Raw genomic sequence first — 13718 nt, 5'->3', positions numbered from 1 at the left:
GACGTTAAGAGCGGTGGGCCAGGTGAGGCAGCGAGTCAGTAGAATCAGTACCTTGATTCGGTGCCATCTTGGGGGTTTTCCACCTTTCTGATGGCACAGCTGGATCCCACCAGGTGCTGGCTCCACCATTCCAAGAGGTGCCCCCCCAAAGGCTGGCTGTGCTCGCGCCCCAAAGCCCAACATCCACTCATCCAGGAGCAGCCGGGCGGCTCCGAGAAGCAGCTGGAGTCAAGCTGTGCTAACGCAGCCAAGGAAGATTTCTTCCCAAAGGCCATCTTTAAATTTAAAGGAAAAACAGAAAAATCGGGTCTCTGTTGTGTCTTTGTTATCCCAGGCACTGAAAGGCTTCAATCATTAGCTACTGGCCTCAGCAGAACCCCCCCTTCCTCGGAGCCATGCTCTTCCCTGGCCCTTCCCACCCGCATGAATCCTCCTTGCAAGCTCCAACACAATTCCACATGCATTATTTATCCCTCTTGCTAAGTCATGCAGTGGGATAATTACTTAACTATTGTAATGATATTTTGCAATGGCTGTACTCTATTATTCTAATTGAGTTTCGTAGGATTGCTTTTGCTGCATGTTTTGAGAAAAAGAGCATATTTTCCTGGAGTATAAAAAGCTAAGTTTGACATTCATTTTAAGCCTAAGAGTTGGATGTCAAAAGTGAGTTTTTAGGAGAATACCAATGTATTCTTAATTAAAACAATGTTGATATATTACTCAGATTTTTGCCATCTCTGCTCACAACCACTGAAGACATGTTTTTTCATAAATCTAATGAAATATAAAAATAGTTATTAACTATTTTAAGTGTTAATCAAAGTTTCTTCCTTCCAATAGGATGTTGTTTTCCTTGTGAGACTCTTCCTTGTAAGACTCCAGTTAGCATAATTACCAAACGTTTGAAAGGTGAGAGATTTGCAACATTTCTATTCACAAACTAAAAGCTTAAGTCAAAACACATTTGCATGTCTTGCTTAACACCACATTAAATTTTACTAAGATAAATGCTCAGCTTAGGACTCTGAGAATTGTTACAGTAAAACACTAAATAAAATCAGTCTTTTCCAATGTGATATAAGCTACACAGCAGAGCAGTCCAATTAAACAATTATTTATGTCTCCCTACCCCCAGGATATTCTTCAGGCTATGGGAGATTCAAGATGTACTTGTAACAGTTTTGTGAAGCGATGAATAGGATTTCAAAAAACACAATAGTCCCAGTAGTTCAAAACTGCTAAGCAAACTTTTTCTGCCTCAAGCCAGAAATTCTTCCAGGAGAAACTTCACTTTAAAAGTTGCTAACGATAATATGCTGAAGTAGAGCAGGGAGGAAAAGCAACAAACCACTGATAATCGACCCGTTCACCTACTAATAATCTGCTGGCTCTGTAAGCAAAGGCAGGGATACAATCCTGTGGAGAAGGAATATCATCTTTTTGGTCCAAGCAAGCACATCGGTATATGAGGAGTAGCATATTTGTACACTAACATCAAACCCAAGAATTTTGGATAGTTGGCAGCAGAAAGACTAAACTTTAGACAGATGAGAACCACTGACAACTACAGCCCTGCAGAATTTCCTGAGTATGTTGGACTTTCTGGGTATTTTGTTTCTTTCTGCTAAAAAACAGGAAAATGTTTGGTCACAATCTAAGACACTTAAAAAAAAAACAAAAACACGGATCCAAAGTTTTATCAGTCTCAGCCCCTGTTCAAACTTCAGAGGCTCCAAGATGACCGAGAGTAACGAGAGATCAGAGGAATCCAGCCCTACAGACACAGACCAAGCTCTTCCCCTGAGTCTCATTTAGGCTTTATACAATATGATTTATTTCTCAATTCTTTTTTATCTACTAAAACTATCTCCCTGGAAAAAAAATAGCCTTGGAACAAAGCAAGCTAACAAAAGATAACCATGTTAAGTTTCATGTCAACTTATTCCCTTCTCAACGCATCGGTTTTGGAGCCCTGATCCAGCCCTTGACAGCAAAGTGCTGCATTGACTTCTGCAGCCTCTGGACACAGTTCAGAAAAATCAATGCAAAGAGCAGAAGGTCACATTCTCCACAAGCATCAACTACCTGTCGAACCAAGACGGAATTGCAAATGCTAGCACTCAGAAATAAAGTCACCAACTGCTATTAAAGTAATTTTGGTGCCCATATTCCCACACCGTGACTGAGTAAACCTGTTCCTTACCTTTGTGTGAAAAAAAAAAAACCAACCAAAAAACCCAAAACACTCATGCTTGTGACAGGCTTTTAAAAAAAGGGTAAGTGTAATACATAGCTGTACAATTTCATCGCTTTGAATTCAGAGTGCCAGTGGGAATGTCAGTCTGGCTTAAAACGCAAAGAAAAAGGCAAGAGAGGAAAAACTAAAGAGATGGAAATAAAACCAAAGTAGTGCACTGCTAGGTGTTATCCCTCACTTTCCCTGCAAATCAGGAAAAGCCCTGAGAGCTGGCACAGAGCTGTAACAGGTACCTTATTATGGAAGGTTTTCCATGACTTGCTCGACACATCTAGTAGTTGGCAGAGGTAAAGCCTCATGCAAGCACCAGCCATGAGATCGTCCCCACATTTTACATCTTTATAAATGCACATGTTGAACACGAAGGTGAGATCTCCCACGCATTTGCAGGGCAGGCAGGCAGCATGTGGGCACGACGTTCTACTGCCCCGTTTGTTGTTGGTTTTTGTATCAACTGGTTTATTTGTAATTGGCAAAAACGTCGTCCTCTTCATACAGACAGGGAAGCTTTTGTTTAGTATAAAGTTTTGCTATCTCTTCTTTGAATGCTGACTCAGGAACAGCGACTCCCAGCACAGCAGCCTGAATTCCCAGCACACACTTGCACGTTCTCAGCCGAAGCAACCTCGGAGTCTAAACGAACCCTTCCTAGGTCTGAACTTCTGAATGCCAACGCGTGGTCCCAGCTTGTAGAGATGCTGTGAAACTGTCACCGTCAATAAGTCATTTAATGAACCTCCAAATTCCAGTCTGAGCTGTGGTATTACACACTGTCTCTGTGGATAGCCCCGCAGTCCCACCGACACTAATAACGCGCATCTCAGATGCATTAGATCTTCTTGACCTCAGCAATTTAGCAACTTAGAACTAACTTGAGTCACATCCGGCAATAAATACTTCTAATTAATGACTTTTAATTGCTGCCAGAGTACTGTGTTCCCACACCCATGATTAAACATGTTCCTTGCTCTGCTAACCCACATGTATAATTGTGCAACTCTGACAATGCCATGCCTTTAGCACCCACACAGCACACAGCTGTGCCATTCCCCCAGTGATTTAGGAACAGACATCGCTGTACAGCCATGGTGGAACGTGGTGTACAAAGCCAACCCCCCACATAGTTCCAGCAGTCATATCATCATTTATTTTCTTACTGCCCTTGTTCTTATTTTTAAACGATTATCTATGCAGTTCAAGCTACTTGCGTGTCAAATGCAATCTTAAAAACTAACAGGCTGTTCTGTTTTCCCTCTACACGTTTAGGGATCACCTGGGATTTTCTCTGCTCAGCAAGTTAGAATTAGTTCACATGAACTTCAGTTTGGTTTGCATTCCAAGAATCCAGAAAATCTGATTCGTTTTTCAGGAGATCCTCTGAACAGAGATTCATGAGGCCTCATCCAGATACTTCTTGCAGAAGTTATAAGAACCACCAGGAAACTTTTCTTGTAGGTGAACCAAGATTTGTCATAAATGCTTCACGCACCTGAGTCTACTCATTATTTACCTGTTGTTACAGGTAAATAAAACACACATAATTCCTCCAAAATATTTCACCATCTCTAGGACAAGCAGTTTTACAAGATACAGGTTTTCCAATTGCTAATACTATGCTGAATTGGAAACATTTCCTAGAGTTTATTAAATATTGTTGTTAAATTGATCCACACCCCGACCCTTACAGGCAACAAACAAAAACAGGTCTGTTTCTCCATAAAGCACCTGTAATAACCGAGCAATAGCAGCAAACAGGCACCAACCAGAGCTCCCCGGCTGAATTAGCATGACAGAGACAAGCCTCCCCTTCTGCTGCTAATGATGTGCTCTGCCCTGCATCCCCAGGAGACAAATGACTGCACCGGCTGATTGACTCCATCACAGGGCCATCTTCCATCAATGTATTGCCTCTTTTATTGAAACCTCAGCTCGGGAAGGGAAAGTGCTCAGTACCACTTCCGAAAAAAACAGTGAAAGTGCTTTCAGAATAAGAGCCCCAAGATATACAATTAGAGCCAAATGTTTCAGCTGAAATACACATTTCCAACAACCTCAACAAACGTACATGCTTTGTCCAACCAGGACAAGAAAGATTCATGTCCTTCTCCTAATCTAGATGATTTTATTTTTCTTTTTAAACAAAGGAATGAAACACCCTACTGCAGACAGAAGTTTCTTGATCAAATTAGAACACAGACAGGGAATACAATCATACAGATTAAAAAATGGCAACTGGAGGATATTTAGCGAGCCGATTTGCTAAAGGGTGAATTCCAGCCTCTTTTACACAGGCTCAAATCACACTGACATCACAGCATCCCCATTGACATCTGCAGAGATGTAGAAGAAAAAACAAAACCTTCCACGTATTTATTTGGTACCTAGATAATAAAAAATTTAAAAGGGAGTAATCCTTTTCAATTAAGAACTACCCTTGTAATTTAAAAAATACTGCACCTTTGGGGCCTGGAGTGCAGGGGGTAACCCACGCTCAACACTCATCAGGCAGCGTTCCCATCAACTTTAAAACTTCACTGAAGGCACCAAATCCTCGTACTGCTACATGCTCCATCCACCTCCCCGATTCAATCATGTTAAGTTGCACACGAGTTACCCAGAAATAGTTCCACCCACACACAAATTATTTAGTTTGGGAAAAATATTTCAGATTATAATCAGTCTGTCTACTCAGCAACATAAATCTGAAGAAGGCAGCTTTAGCTCAGGCAAGATTATTTTGCCTCGCTTAGCACCCCTGCATGTTACAAGCAATCCGTCATAACTCTGAAATCCCAAAGAACAATCTGCTTGAGAAAACACGTCTAAACATTTATTCCTTGTTTACCCCTAAACAGAATCCAAAACTGACTTGTTTTGCTTCCACTTTTATTTAGAGACAACCAATCTGATAAGATCCTCAAACTTAAGTTTCTAGAACTCCTGAACACATTCCTATGTAAGTTGTAAATATAGTTTCTGGAAGTTTGCACCTCCATATAGCAACTGACATAAAGCATACACTGCGCTTTGATGCGAAACATTTCAGCTCTCAGCAAATTGCCATAAAATGTATGTTTCAAAGTGTTTATCTGTCAGAAGGTTAAAAGCAATTTGACTACAAGACTTCTGCTTCTGCAGTAAAGAACATAATTACAAATTTTCAGTATTTTAATCCTTGTAGGATAGGGGCTGGTTCCTCCACAATCTCAGGCCAGTGTCTCAAATAAGACCGCATAGAGTTCAAAATCAGGTCTCCTGGTTTCACAATCCACACTTTAGATACCTACAACCTCTTTTTCTCACGCATTTCCAGTGTTACTTCACAGAAGACTGGCTGTGAGTGTACTTTTAACTTTCAGAAACACCGACAGTACTTCAATAATAAAATACCACAAAAAAAAGTCCCGATTTACCCAGTTAGTTTTGCTTTTTCTAGGAAGGAGTTGAGACTCACCTGACTCAGAAGATACTGAAGAGTCAAACAAAACCCACCAGGCCAGCAAGGCAAAGTGATGCTTTTCCCTCTCATTTATATTTAAGCCAGTCAGAATTACAATCTTTCCAATGTTTAACAGGCAGTGAATTTGTTGATGTACCAATTAGCACTCTGCTACAAAGAACACGCTCCTAATTAATAGCTGGCTTACGGGAAGAGCGATGTTAAGGATTTGGTCGTACCTCCAGACACACCAAAAATGTGTGAAAGGAGCTCTGGTTGATGCAAAGAAAATCTGCCTGCACAAAGAGACAATCAATGTATTTAGCATGTGTCAGCTGTGAAAGGAACTTACATAAATGTAATGGAGGCATTTCCACATCATTTCTGTCACTCTGTGTAATCCTGGACATCTGCTTAGGGCAGCACGTACAGGTTACTCAGTATCTGAGGTCTGCTTTTTTTGCCATGTCCTTAATAAACACAAAGGGGCAATAATGATAATTTGCCCTTAACCTGTCTGAAACATGCACACTCCAAATAAATCCTCACAAACCCTCCTTTAAGACCCCTTCCCTCCGGTAACACCCAGTTTTCTCCTTTTAGCTTGTGAAGAAGGTAGCTGCTGCAAAGAGAGACCTAAAGTACAGCTGTAAGACACAGCCACAGACAGAGTTTGTACGAATCTTATTTCAGGTCAGAGCTCTGCGTTACGAAACTCCAGCACACCTTGTGAATGACCTACATTGCCAGACTGAAACCCACTAACCTACAGAACCACCCGAAATCCTGCAAAAATAGGTCAGCGGGTTTCCTCATAAGAAGAACTACACAGACAAGGAGGGATGCATGTAATAAAGGACACGCAGAGCACATCCTTCCCCGAACGCAGGAGCACTCTGTGAGCCATATCCCTCGCCCTGCTGCCTTATTCCCACACACCAGCAGGACTTCCCAGAAGTGCCATGAACTTCTGTTCCTCACAGACAGACCACGGAAGGACCTGTCTGCTCGTTCAAGCCCAACAGGGCAGGAAGAAAAGGAGCAGCAAGGAACAGTGAGCCTACTGGCAGCAGAACTGCTTAATTCTCTTTGCTAATGCAAAGCAGGTCTGGCAGCACCTGGAGTACGAGCAGCACTGGATTCACCATCAGCCTGGAGTTAAGGCAGGGGTATCCAGGCTGTAGCACAGAAGCTGGATGTGGCCAGCCAAAACAACCCATCTACAGCCCGTTATCTGCCAGCCCTCATCCCTCATTGGTCTGGTATCCCATGCCTTGCTTTTGGGACCTAAGGGCTCAGCCAAAACAGAGCCCCACAGCACTACAAGCTGCTGGGGAACAGAAGAGGCAGCACAGGAGTCAGCCAAGATCCCACAGGAGCCAAGGGTGGCCTCAGAGAACCACGCTTTGCATCCACCACCTCCCTTCTCTCACCTACTGCGCCGGCCAATGCTGCACAAACACTTGTATTTCCAGTTCATACAAGGTTCTGCTCACTAGATGAAGCCACATCAGTGTGCAAATCCACACACCAGTCGTGCAAATGCAGCAGCCCCTCCGCAGCCAGCTGACAGGAACATGAAACAATCAGGGCAATTAAGAAAGGCACGCAGAGAAAGTCGTTCGGAATTCCTCTGCCTACCAGTTCCCCACGAGGACCTGCTGAGAGCCAGGGTCAGTATCCCAGTGGCCACAACGTCTGTTTACAGCAATAGAAGAAAGTTACGTGCCCTCTCCTCCTACACACACATACATACTTGGAATTGGATTCCCATCTCCCAAAAAAGCAGTCTATGGAGGAAGGGAAAAACAAATAATATCCATGCTGCATATTACCAGTGATAAACTGTGACACTGAGCGTGTTTATCTATTAGATCTTTATACAGTCTCCAAAAGAAATTAGAGATCGATCTTTAAACCCACTATCCACAATCATTTAACCCAAATGGGTAACATACTTGAAAACTGCAACACAGATTTTATTATGTTAAATAACATAAAGACATTTTTTTCCCCCTAATAAAAAAACACCACGACAGATACAGCTATTATTATAGGACCTTATCCAAGTGGTAGAAGCAAAGCGAGTCACAGCAGCCACCACACTACCTACTGCCTTTGTCACCCACAGGCACCTAAATTTGACAGCCGTAGCAAAAGGGTATTGCCAAGGTGCTGCACGTCAATGCTGAGCATCCTCCCTGCTGAGGAAGATTCTCCAGAGCTGCTGAGACCCAAGGGAAATCCCGGGGTAATGGTAATGAGATCATTAATGCCAGAGCCAAACACCAGCAAAGAGCAAGTCAGGACACAACTCTTAGTTCTTTCAAAAAAGCCCAAGTACAAGACATCAGTATTATGCTTAGTCAGGACACAACTCTTAGTTCTTTCAAAAGCCCAAGTACAAGACATCAGTGTTATGCTCGCACCAGAATGACAGATAATAGCTGATGTGCAGCTCAACAGCTTCATCTACTCAGATGAAGTCTCACAGACTAACCCTATGCTAGTTCAAAAAAGTACGTGTAGCATGAATCTGTACCAGCAGTCAGTTTATAACGGATCAATAGCCCCAGCCACGTGGCTGAGGCACCCAGGATCCAGCAATACGAGTGATGAAGTCAAATTTAGCATATTGTCAAACCTCAGCCCCAGAATTCGGGGCTTACTGTGAACCATCAGCATTGTCTGCTTGTAAAAGGCTTGGTTTGCAAAAGGCTCCTCCTGTCCTCAGCTCCCAGACCCACCAAAAATACCTACAAACGCAGAAGAGTAACAGCTAATTACTTTTAGACAGTGCTGATAAACAAGGCGTGAGACAACAGAAGTCTGAAGAACTCTTTGCACGTGGGCAAACGTTTTGCAAATCCAGCATTCCAACACTCAAAACCACCTCGCCAGAATTAGGCTGTTCCCAATCCATTACCGACAAAGTCGTCCCGGAGGGGACATGTCTCCAGGACCTGGATGGCCCCGGGGAGCACTGGCACAACTCCAGGCTGGTACAGACCCAGCTTCACTCCACCTGATCGACCTGCCATTTAACTTCAGCGCTCAACAGGAAAAATAGAGATGATTTAACCACAGATCTAAACGGCCAATTAGTAAAACAAATATTCCAGAGTAAAGGCATTGACGTCCCTTCCACAACAGCTTTTTCCAGCTGAGTCACATACTCCATTTTTATAGAAAATAACCCACTTAAAGGCCACTACAATGCTAAATAAAACCTGCCTTATTGCAGGTGAAAGCCATCTAACATGAAAGAATGGAGTGAAATCACTTTGCTTCTAACCAAACCATAGCTGCATGCCAAAGCAAGCATTTTTAGAAGAACAATCCTGCAAATAGGTAGCAAATAAGCAGGGCATACATTAGTTGAACAGAGATCTGGATCGTGAGCCTGATCCCTCATTCCAGGAATAGCAGGACTATCTGGTGTCTATTCTGGTCAGCCCAGTCTGGATGCAGAACAAGAGAACAATTTTCAACAGTGACATGGACAGTTTAAGTCAGTTTAAGTCCTTCAAGGTGCTAGCTAGATCCTGCAAACAAATTTTCTGCAGAACTGACAGGGAACAAAGGCCAGTACGTATCTGAGACACCTGTTCCATACACTAGAAAATTCTTTTTAAAATTATGGTGAGTTGTTTCAGCTCCACCACCCTTCTAAAGAATGGCAGGAGAGTGAAACGTGGCTGATACATGCTCCCTGAGCCCTCCACAACATTCAAACCACTTGATGCCATCTCCAGACTACACACTTTGGGTACACAGGTATTAGCCACAAATACAACAGAAATGCTTACAATGTGCCCGCCTTGCAGAGGACATACACATTGCAACTTGTTAAATTTGTACTAAAAAGTCCCATTGTTTTGTTAATTGGCATGTCAGACATCCAGTTGTTGCTCTCTCATCTTCCACTGACTTTTTTTTAGGGCATTTCTCTGCAATCAAGGCACACTTATGATAGAGGCTGTGAAGTTTGGACAGGGAAAGCACTTCAACTGAAGTTTGAGAAAAATTAACGTCAGAGAAGCTCCATCACCTTGCGCAACCGTGCCTGGGAGGAGAGATGAAGTTAGTGGAAGAGGTGCAGTGGAGTACAACATACAAAAACCATCAGAGAACCAAAGGGGAAGAGGAGCAAGAACACCATTAAGAAAAACAAATGGAAGCAAGGAACCACCATCTACCCTCAAACAGGAACACAGAGCTGTTCATAAGGGGAAATACAAGGCCAAATTCTGCCCTCACATTCCTAGGAAATCCAAAGTAAACCTTCCTTCTGCGTTTGAAGAAGTAATGGATATTGGAAGGGAACATGTGTTCGTGAAGCAAACTTTGCAGCAGAAGTTTTAATTCAAGCTGCCTCCTGTGTGCGGGAGCTGGTGGGGCTACACCAGAGTAAACCACCAGAAGAACCGCAGGACACAAGTGGAAGTGGTGGCCAGCACCAGTTCCCCGCATCATTACACCAGTACAAAAACATCTGGGAAAGAAAAAAAGTATTGTACATCCCAGCAAACACCTTACCATTGCTCACTCCCAAGCCAACCAGTTAAATCATTGTCTCGCCCAACTGCATGCTGTGTTGAACACAGCATTTATCGTTGCCGTGACTCTCACAGAAGGAAAACGGTAGAAAAACTCAACATACTTGCCTAAATAGAGCCTAATAAAGTTTTAGTGTAAAATAGCAAGAATAAAGTTGAGGAAAGGGAGTTAGTGACATACTGTAACAAATCCAGTATTCAAGTAAGTACTACAGGTTTAATGTAGTCTTTGCACGACAACTCCCAATTCTCTTGAGATGGATTTGACCTCATTTTTATTTAAAAGTGCAACTGAAATATTTATAAACAGCCCCTTGAAAAAGTACTCAGGTGCAATTTAACTGTTTAGCATCTACAGTGATTTTGACTTGGCACGTCAACTCTAAAACTCCCCGCGTTTGAAGCTCCTTTTATGAGATGCTTGGGAAAGGGGATAGTTGGATCTGAAAAAGTAAAACTTCTAACTGCTGCCAGCCACCCCTCCCACACACCAACAGATTATATCAAGTCTGAAAAAATATACACACGGAGAGAACTAGCTAACGTCCTAACTAGATCTCAAATCAGAGAATATTTATCAGCCAAAGTAAATTCTACAGCAAATAACTGGCTTCACAGTGGATTGGAGAGGGTAGAGTGAGGGGAAATAGGTCATATCAGATCTTAATTAAAAAAAAAAACAGGCATAGTGTAATTGCACACAATTTGATGAAAACCAGCTACCTCACCACATTGATGATGTCTGTCTTTCACTACTTTGTTGGGTTTTTTTTGCAAAGTGAGTTTGATAAATTTCCGATGTGTTACTGAAGTAAGCCTTAATGAAGCAAGGCATTTTTAAATGTGGAAAAGTGTCATCAACTTGTCAAATTGCAACTTAAAAGTCAAGCTCATCAGACACCTTAGATTTCAAGTAATAAATTATCAATCGCAACTCGTTAAGTATCTTTACATCAGTCATTTATTTGAAAAATTCTGAAGAATTTCCCCAGCATCAACTCGTACGTCACATACTGTAACACTCAAGGCAATACCACAACAAAGAACTCTGACCTCCCAGGTCTTCTCAACATACGACGCTCACTCACAACGTTCAATCATTCCTGCTTTCGGTTATATTTATTCATAAGTGATATAAATATGCAAGAAGACATGATGGTCCATTGAATATTTTAAATACTTTCTCAAATTCTACAAACAAAAGCAATTTTAAAAGCAGCAAAAATGAATAGAAAGCTGATGAATTAAATGAATTAAAATTAGAAGCCATTCATAAGGGTCTATTAAAAGCTAAACAGAAGTACAATGTTCTAGACCCGAGGAGCACATCTGCAAGTAAGGCTAGAGTTCTTCACCCAAAATCATCAACCGCTACCCCTCTTGAGGGCCCTTTAAAAGACAAAACATCTTACTACCTCAACAAACAGTTTGAAAATTAGCCTTAAAATAAGTCAGGGCACACCAGAGAGAGCTGCTGCTCCCAAAATGAACATCAGCACAGTGGCCAAATGACAATGATCGAGTCTGATAGAAGACACAGCCCATATGGGCTCCTACATCTCATTAAGGCTCTCCTCCCACCAACACCCGTTGCACACGCGTGACGTGAGGCTGTGGGGACCCGTGGTGACTGCGAGGCCACGTGCTGTAATAGCACAGTTTAAAGACCAGGCGGCTGCAGGATCGACATGTTTCACCTGAGCCAACGGGAAAGACAAGGCAAACAGAAAACCACAGAAATCAAGCATTGACAAAACAAGATTGAACAAAACGAGTTAAAAACCAGCCATAGGTGCACACAGAACACTATCGTCCCAAAGGCTCAACCTTAGTGCTGTAACTAGGCTATTTAGAACTGTTTTAAGTTCAACATGTCTGCATATTTTTGTAAGAAGCGCAGGGATACTCGTAACCAACGTGCATCATAAAACACACTGTGAAGTACTACAGCACTCTTGTTGCTGTAACTCAGAGAGTTTCAATGGCCCAAAAGCATGCTCCCCATTAAAAATGCAGGCACTTCGCATTGTTTAAAGCACAGCATGAACAATAACCAACCAAACACGCTTTCACCTCCTTTGTCAATCAAGTCAAGACAGCCAAGTCATGCAAACAGCCTGCTGATGAGAGCACCTCAATACACTGCTTCACTCAAAGGAGGAAAATGATGCCTTTCACAATGGGAATCTTATGGACTATTTCCTTGGCAAAGCAGAGCAACGGGAACTCAAATTTGGAAGGTGCAATATGAACAAAATCAGAAGTCAACATGGTAGAACAAATCAGAAAAAAAAAAAAGAAAAAGCAGAGCACCACACGCCCGTTTTAGCACCAGCTGATATTTCCAGGAGAAACTTTCTGAACCCATTAACTTGGAGCATGCAAGTTTTAGGGGTGGTTTGAGATTATATTAACTACTACATGTCAGCTGCACCATCTCATAAAGACTTCCACGGTTACTCAGCGTGAGGCAATCAGAGAGACCTGACAGCTAAAGCTTTCAGCAATCCGCACCATTCCCGCACGGAGCACAAAGCCGATTCCTTTCGGATGACAACAGACACCGGGAGATCAACATCTCGGGAAGGGAGTTGTTGTTCTCGTGGCAGCTTTAGTTTCCAGCCGTTTCCTTTCTCGCTCCCTAATCCTCAATCATTTCTACTCCCGTAGAAAACACAGGTAAATCTCCACCCAAACCACAGAAAACAGCTTGCCCCCAAACTACAGCCAGCACGTTTCTGGCCGCCTGTGGATCTCCATGAGGTCCTCTGCACATCAGCGACAAAAAGGCACGGAACAACAAAAAGATTCAGGTCGCTGCCACATCCACGAAACATGTCTTCCAGCTCCAATTAAACGCTTGAAAGAGAATTTTTAAAATCCACATGCTTTTCAACGGGGACAGAAGGGATTGGGGGGGGGGGGCGTGCAACCAGCCGATATCCAGGCAACAGCGGGGGGGAAAGAAAAATCAACAAGTCGGTGCAGCCCAGCGCGGAGCAAAAGGGCTGTGTGGGAAGGTGGGGACGTACCTTGTGGAGGTGCCTTTCCTGACATCGCAGATGCTGCATTTGAAGGCTTCGGCGCTGTTCCTGAAGGTGCACACGCTACAATCCCAAAAGCCTTCGTCGGCTGCAGGTTTGGCTTGCCTTTTCGGCCTTGAGGAGGGGGAGGGAGAGGGGAAGCGTTTTGTGTGTGTGTGTGTATGTGTGTGTTTGGGGAGGAGGAGAGAGGCAGCGGGAGGAGGAGAGAAAGAAAACACACACATGAGAAACCATGTTACAGAGCCCCAAAACCCAGCGCCTGCTCTCACCGCTGCTCTCCCTCCCTCCCCCGCTACCCCTCCTTCCTCCTGCACCCGGGAACGGCCGACAAACACCTACCGGGGCCGGCGCCCGGAGAGGTGCGGTGCGGCCCCGCCATCCGCCCCCGGCCCCGGCCCCGCGCCGCAGGAGGGCCC

General features: G+C 43.4%; 1 protein-coding gene across 1 annotated transcript in view; it reads right to left on the bottom strand.

Moving 5' to 3' along the window:
• Positions 1-13536, bottom strand: part of RYBP (RING1 and YY1 binding protein) — a 42479-nt gene extending 28943 nt beyond the window's left edge. The window contains 2 exon segments of the mRNA XM_014946887.1: positions 13291-13509; positions 13511-13536. Of these exon segments, the coding sequence (XP_014802373.1) occupies positions 13291-13509; positions 13511-13536 (245 nt within the window).
• Positions 13537-13718: the final 182 nt, after the last annotated feature.

The sequence above is a fragment of the Calidris pugnax genome, unplaced genomic scaffold (assembly GCF_001431845.1).
Source record: "Calidris pugnax isolate Ruff unplaced genomic scaffold, ASM143184v1 scaffold81, whole genome shotgun sequence".
In the NCBI taxonomy this organism is placed as follows: Eukaryota; Metazoa; Chordata; class Aves; order Charadriiformes; family Scolopacidae; genus Calidris; species Calidris pugnax.
The sequence above is the reverse complement of the archived record's forward strand: the minus strand, read 5'-3'. Positions and strand labels throughout refer to the sequence as shown.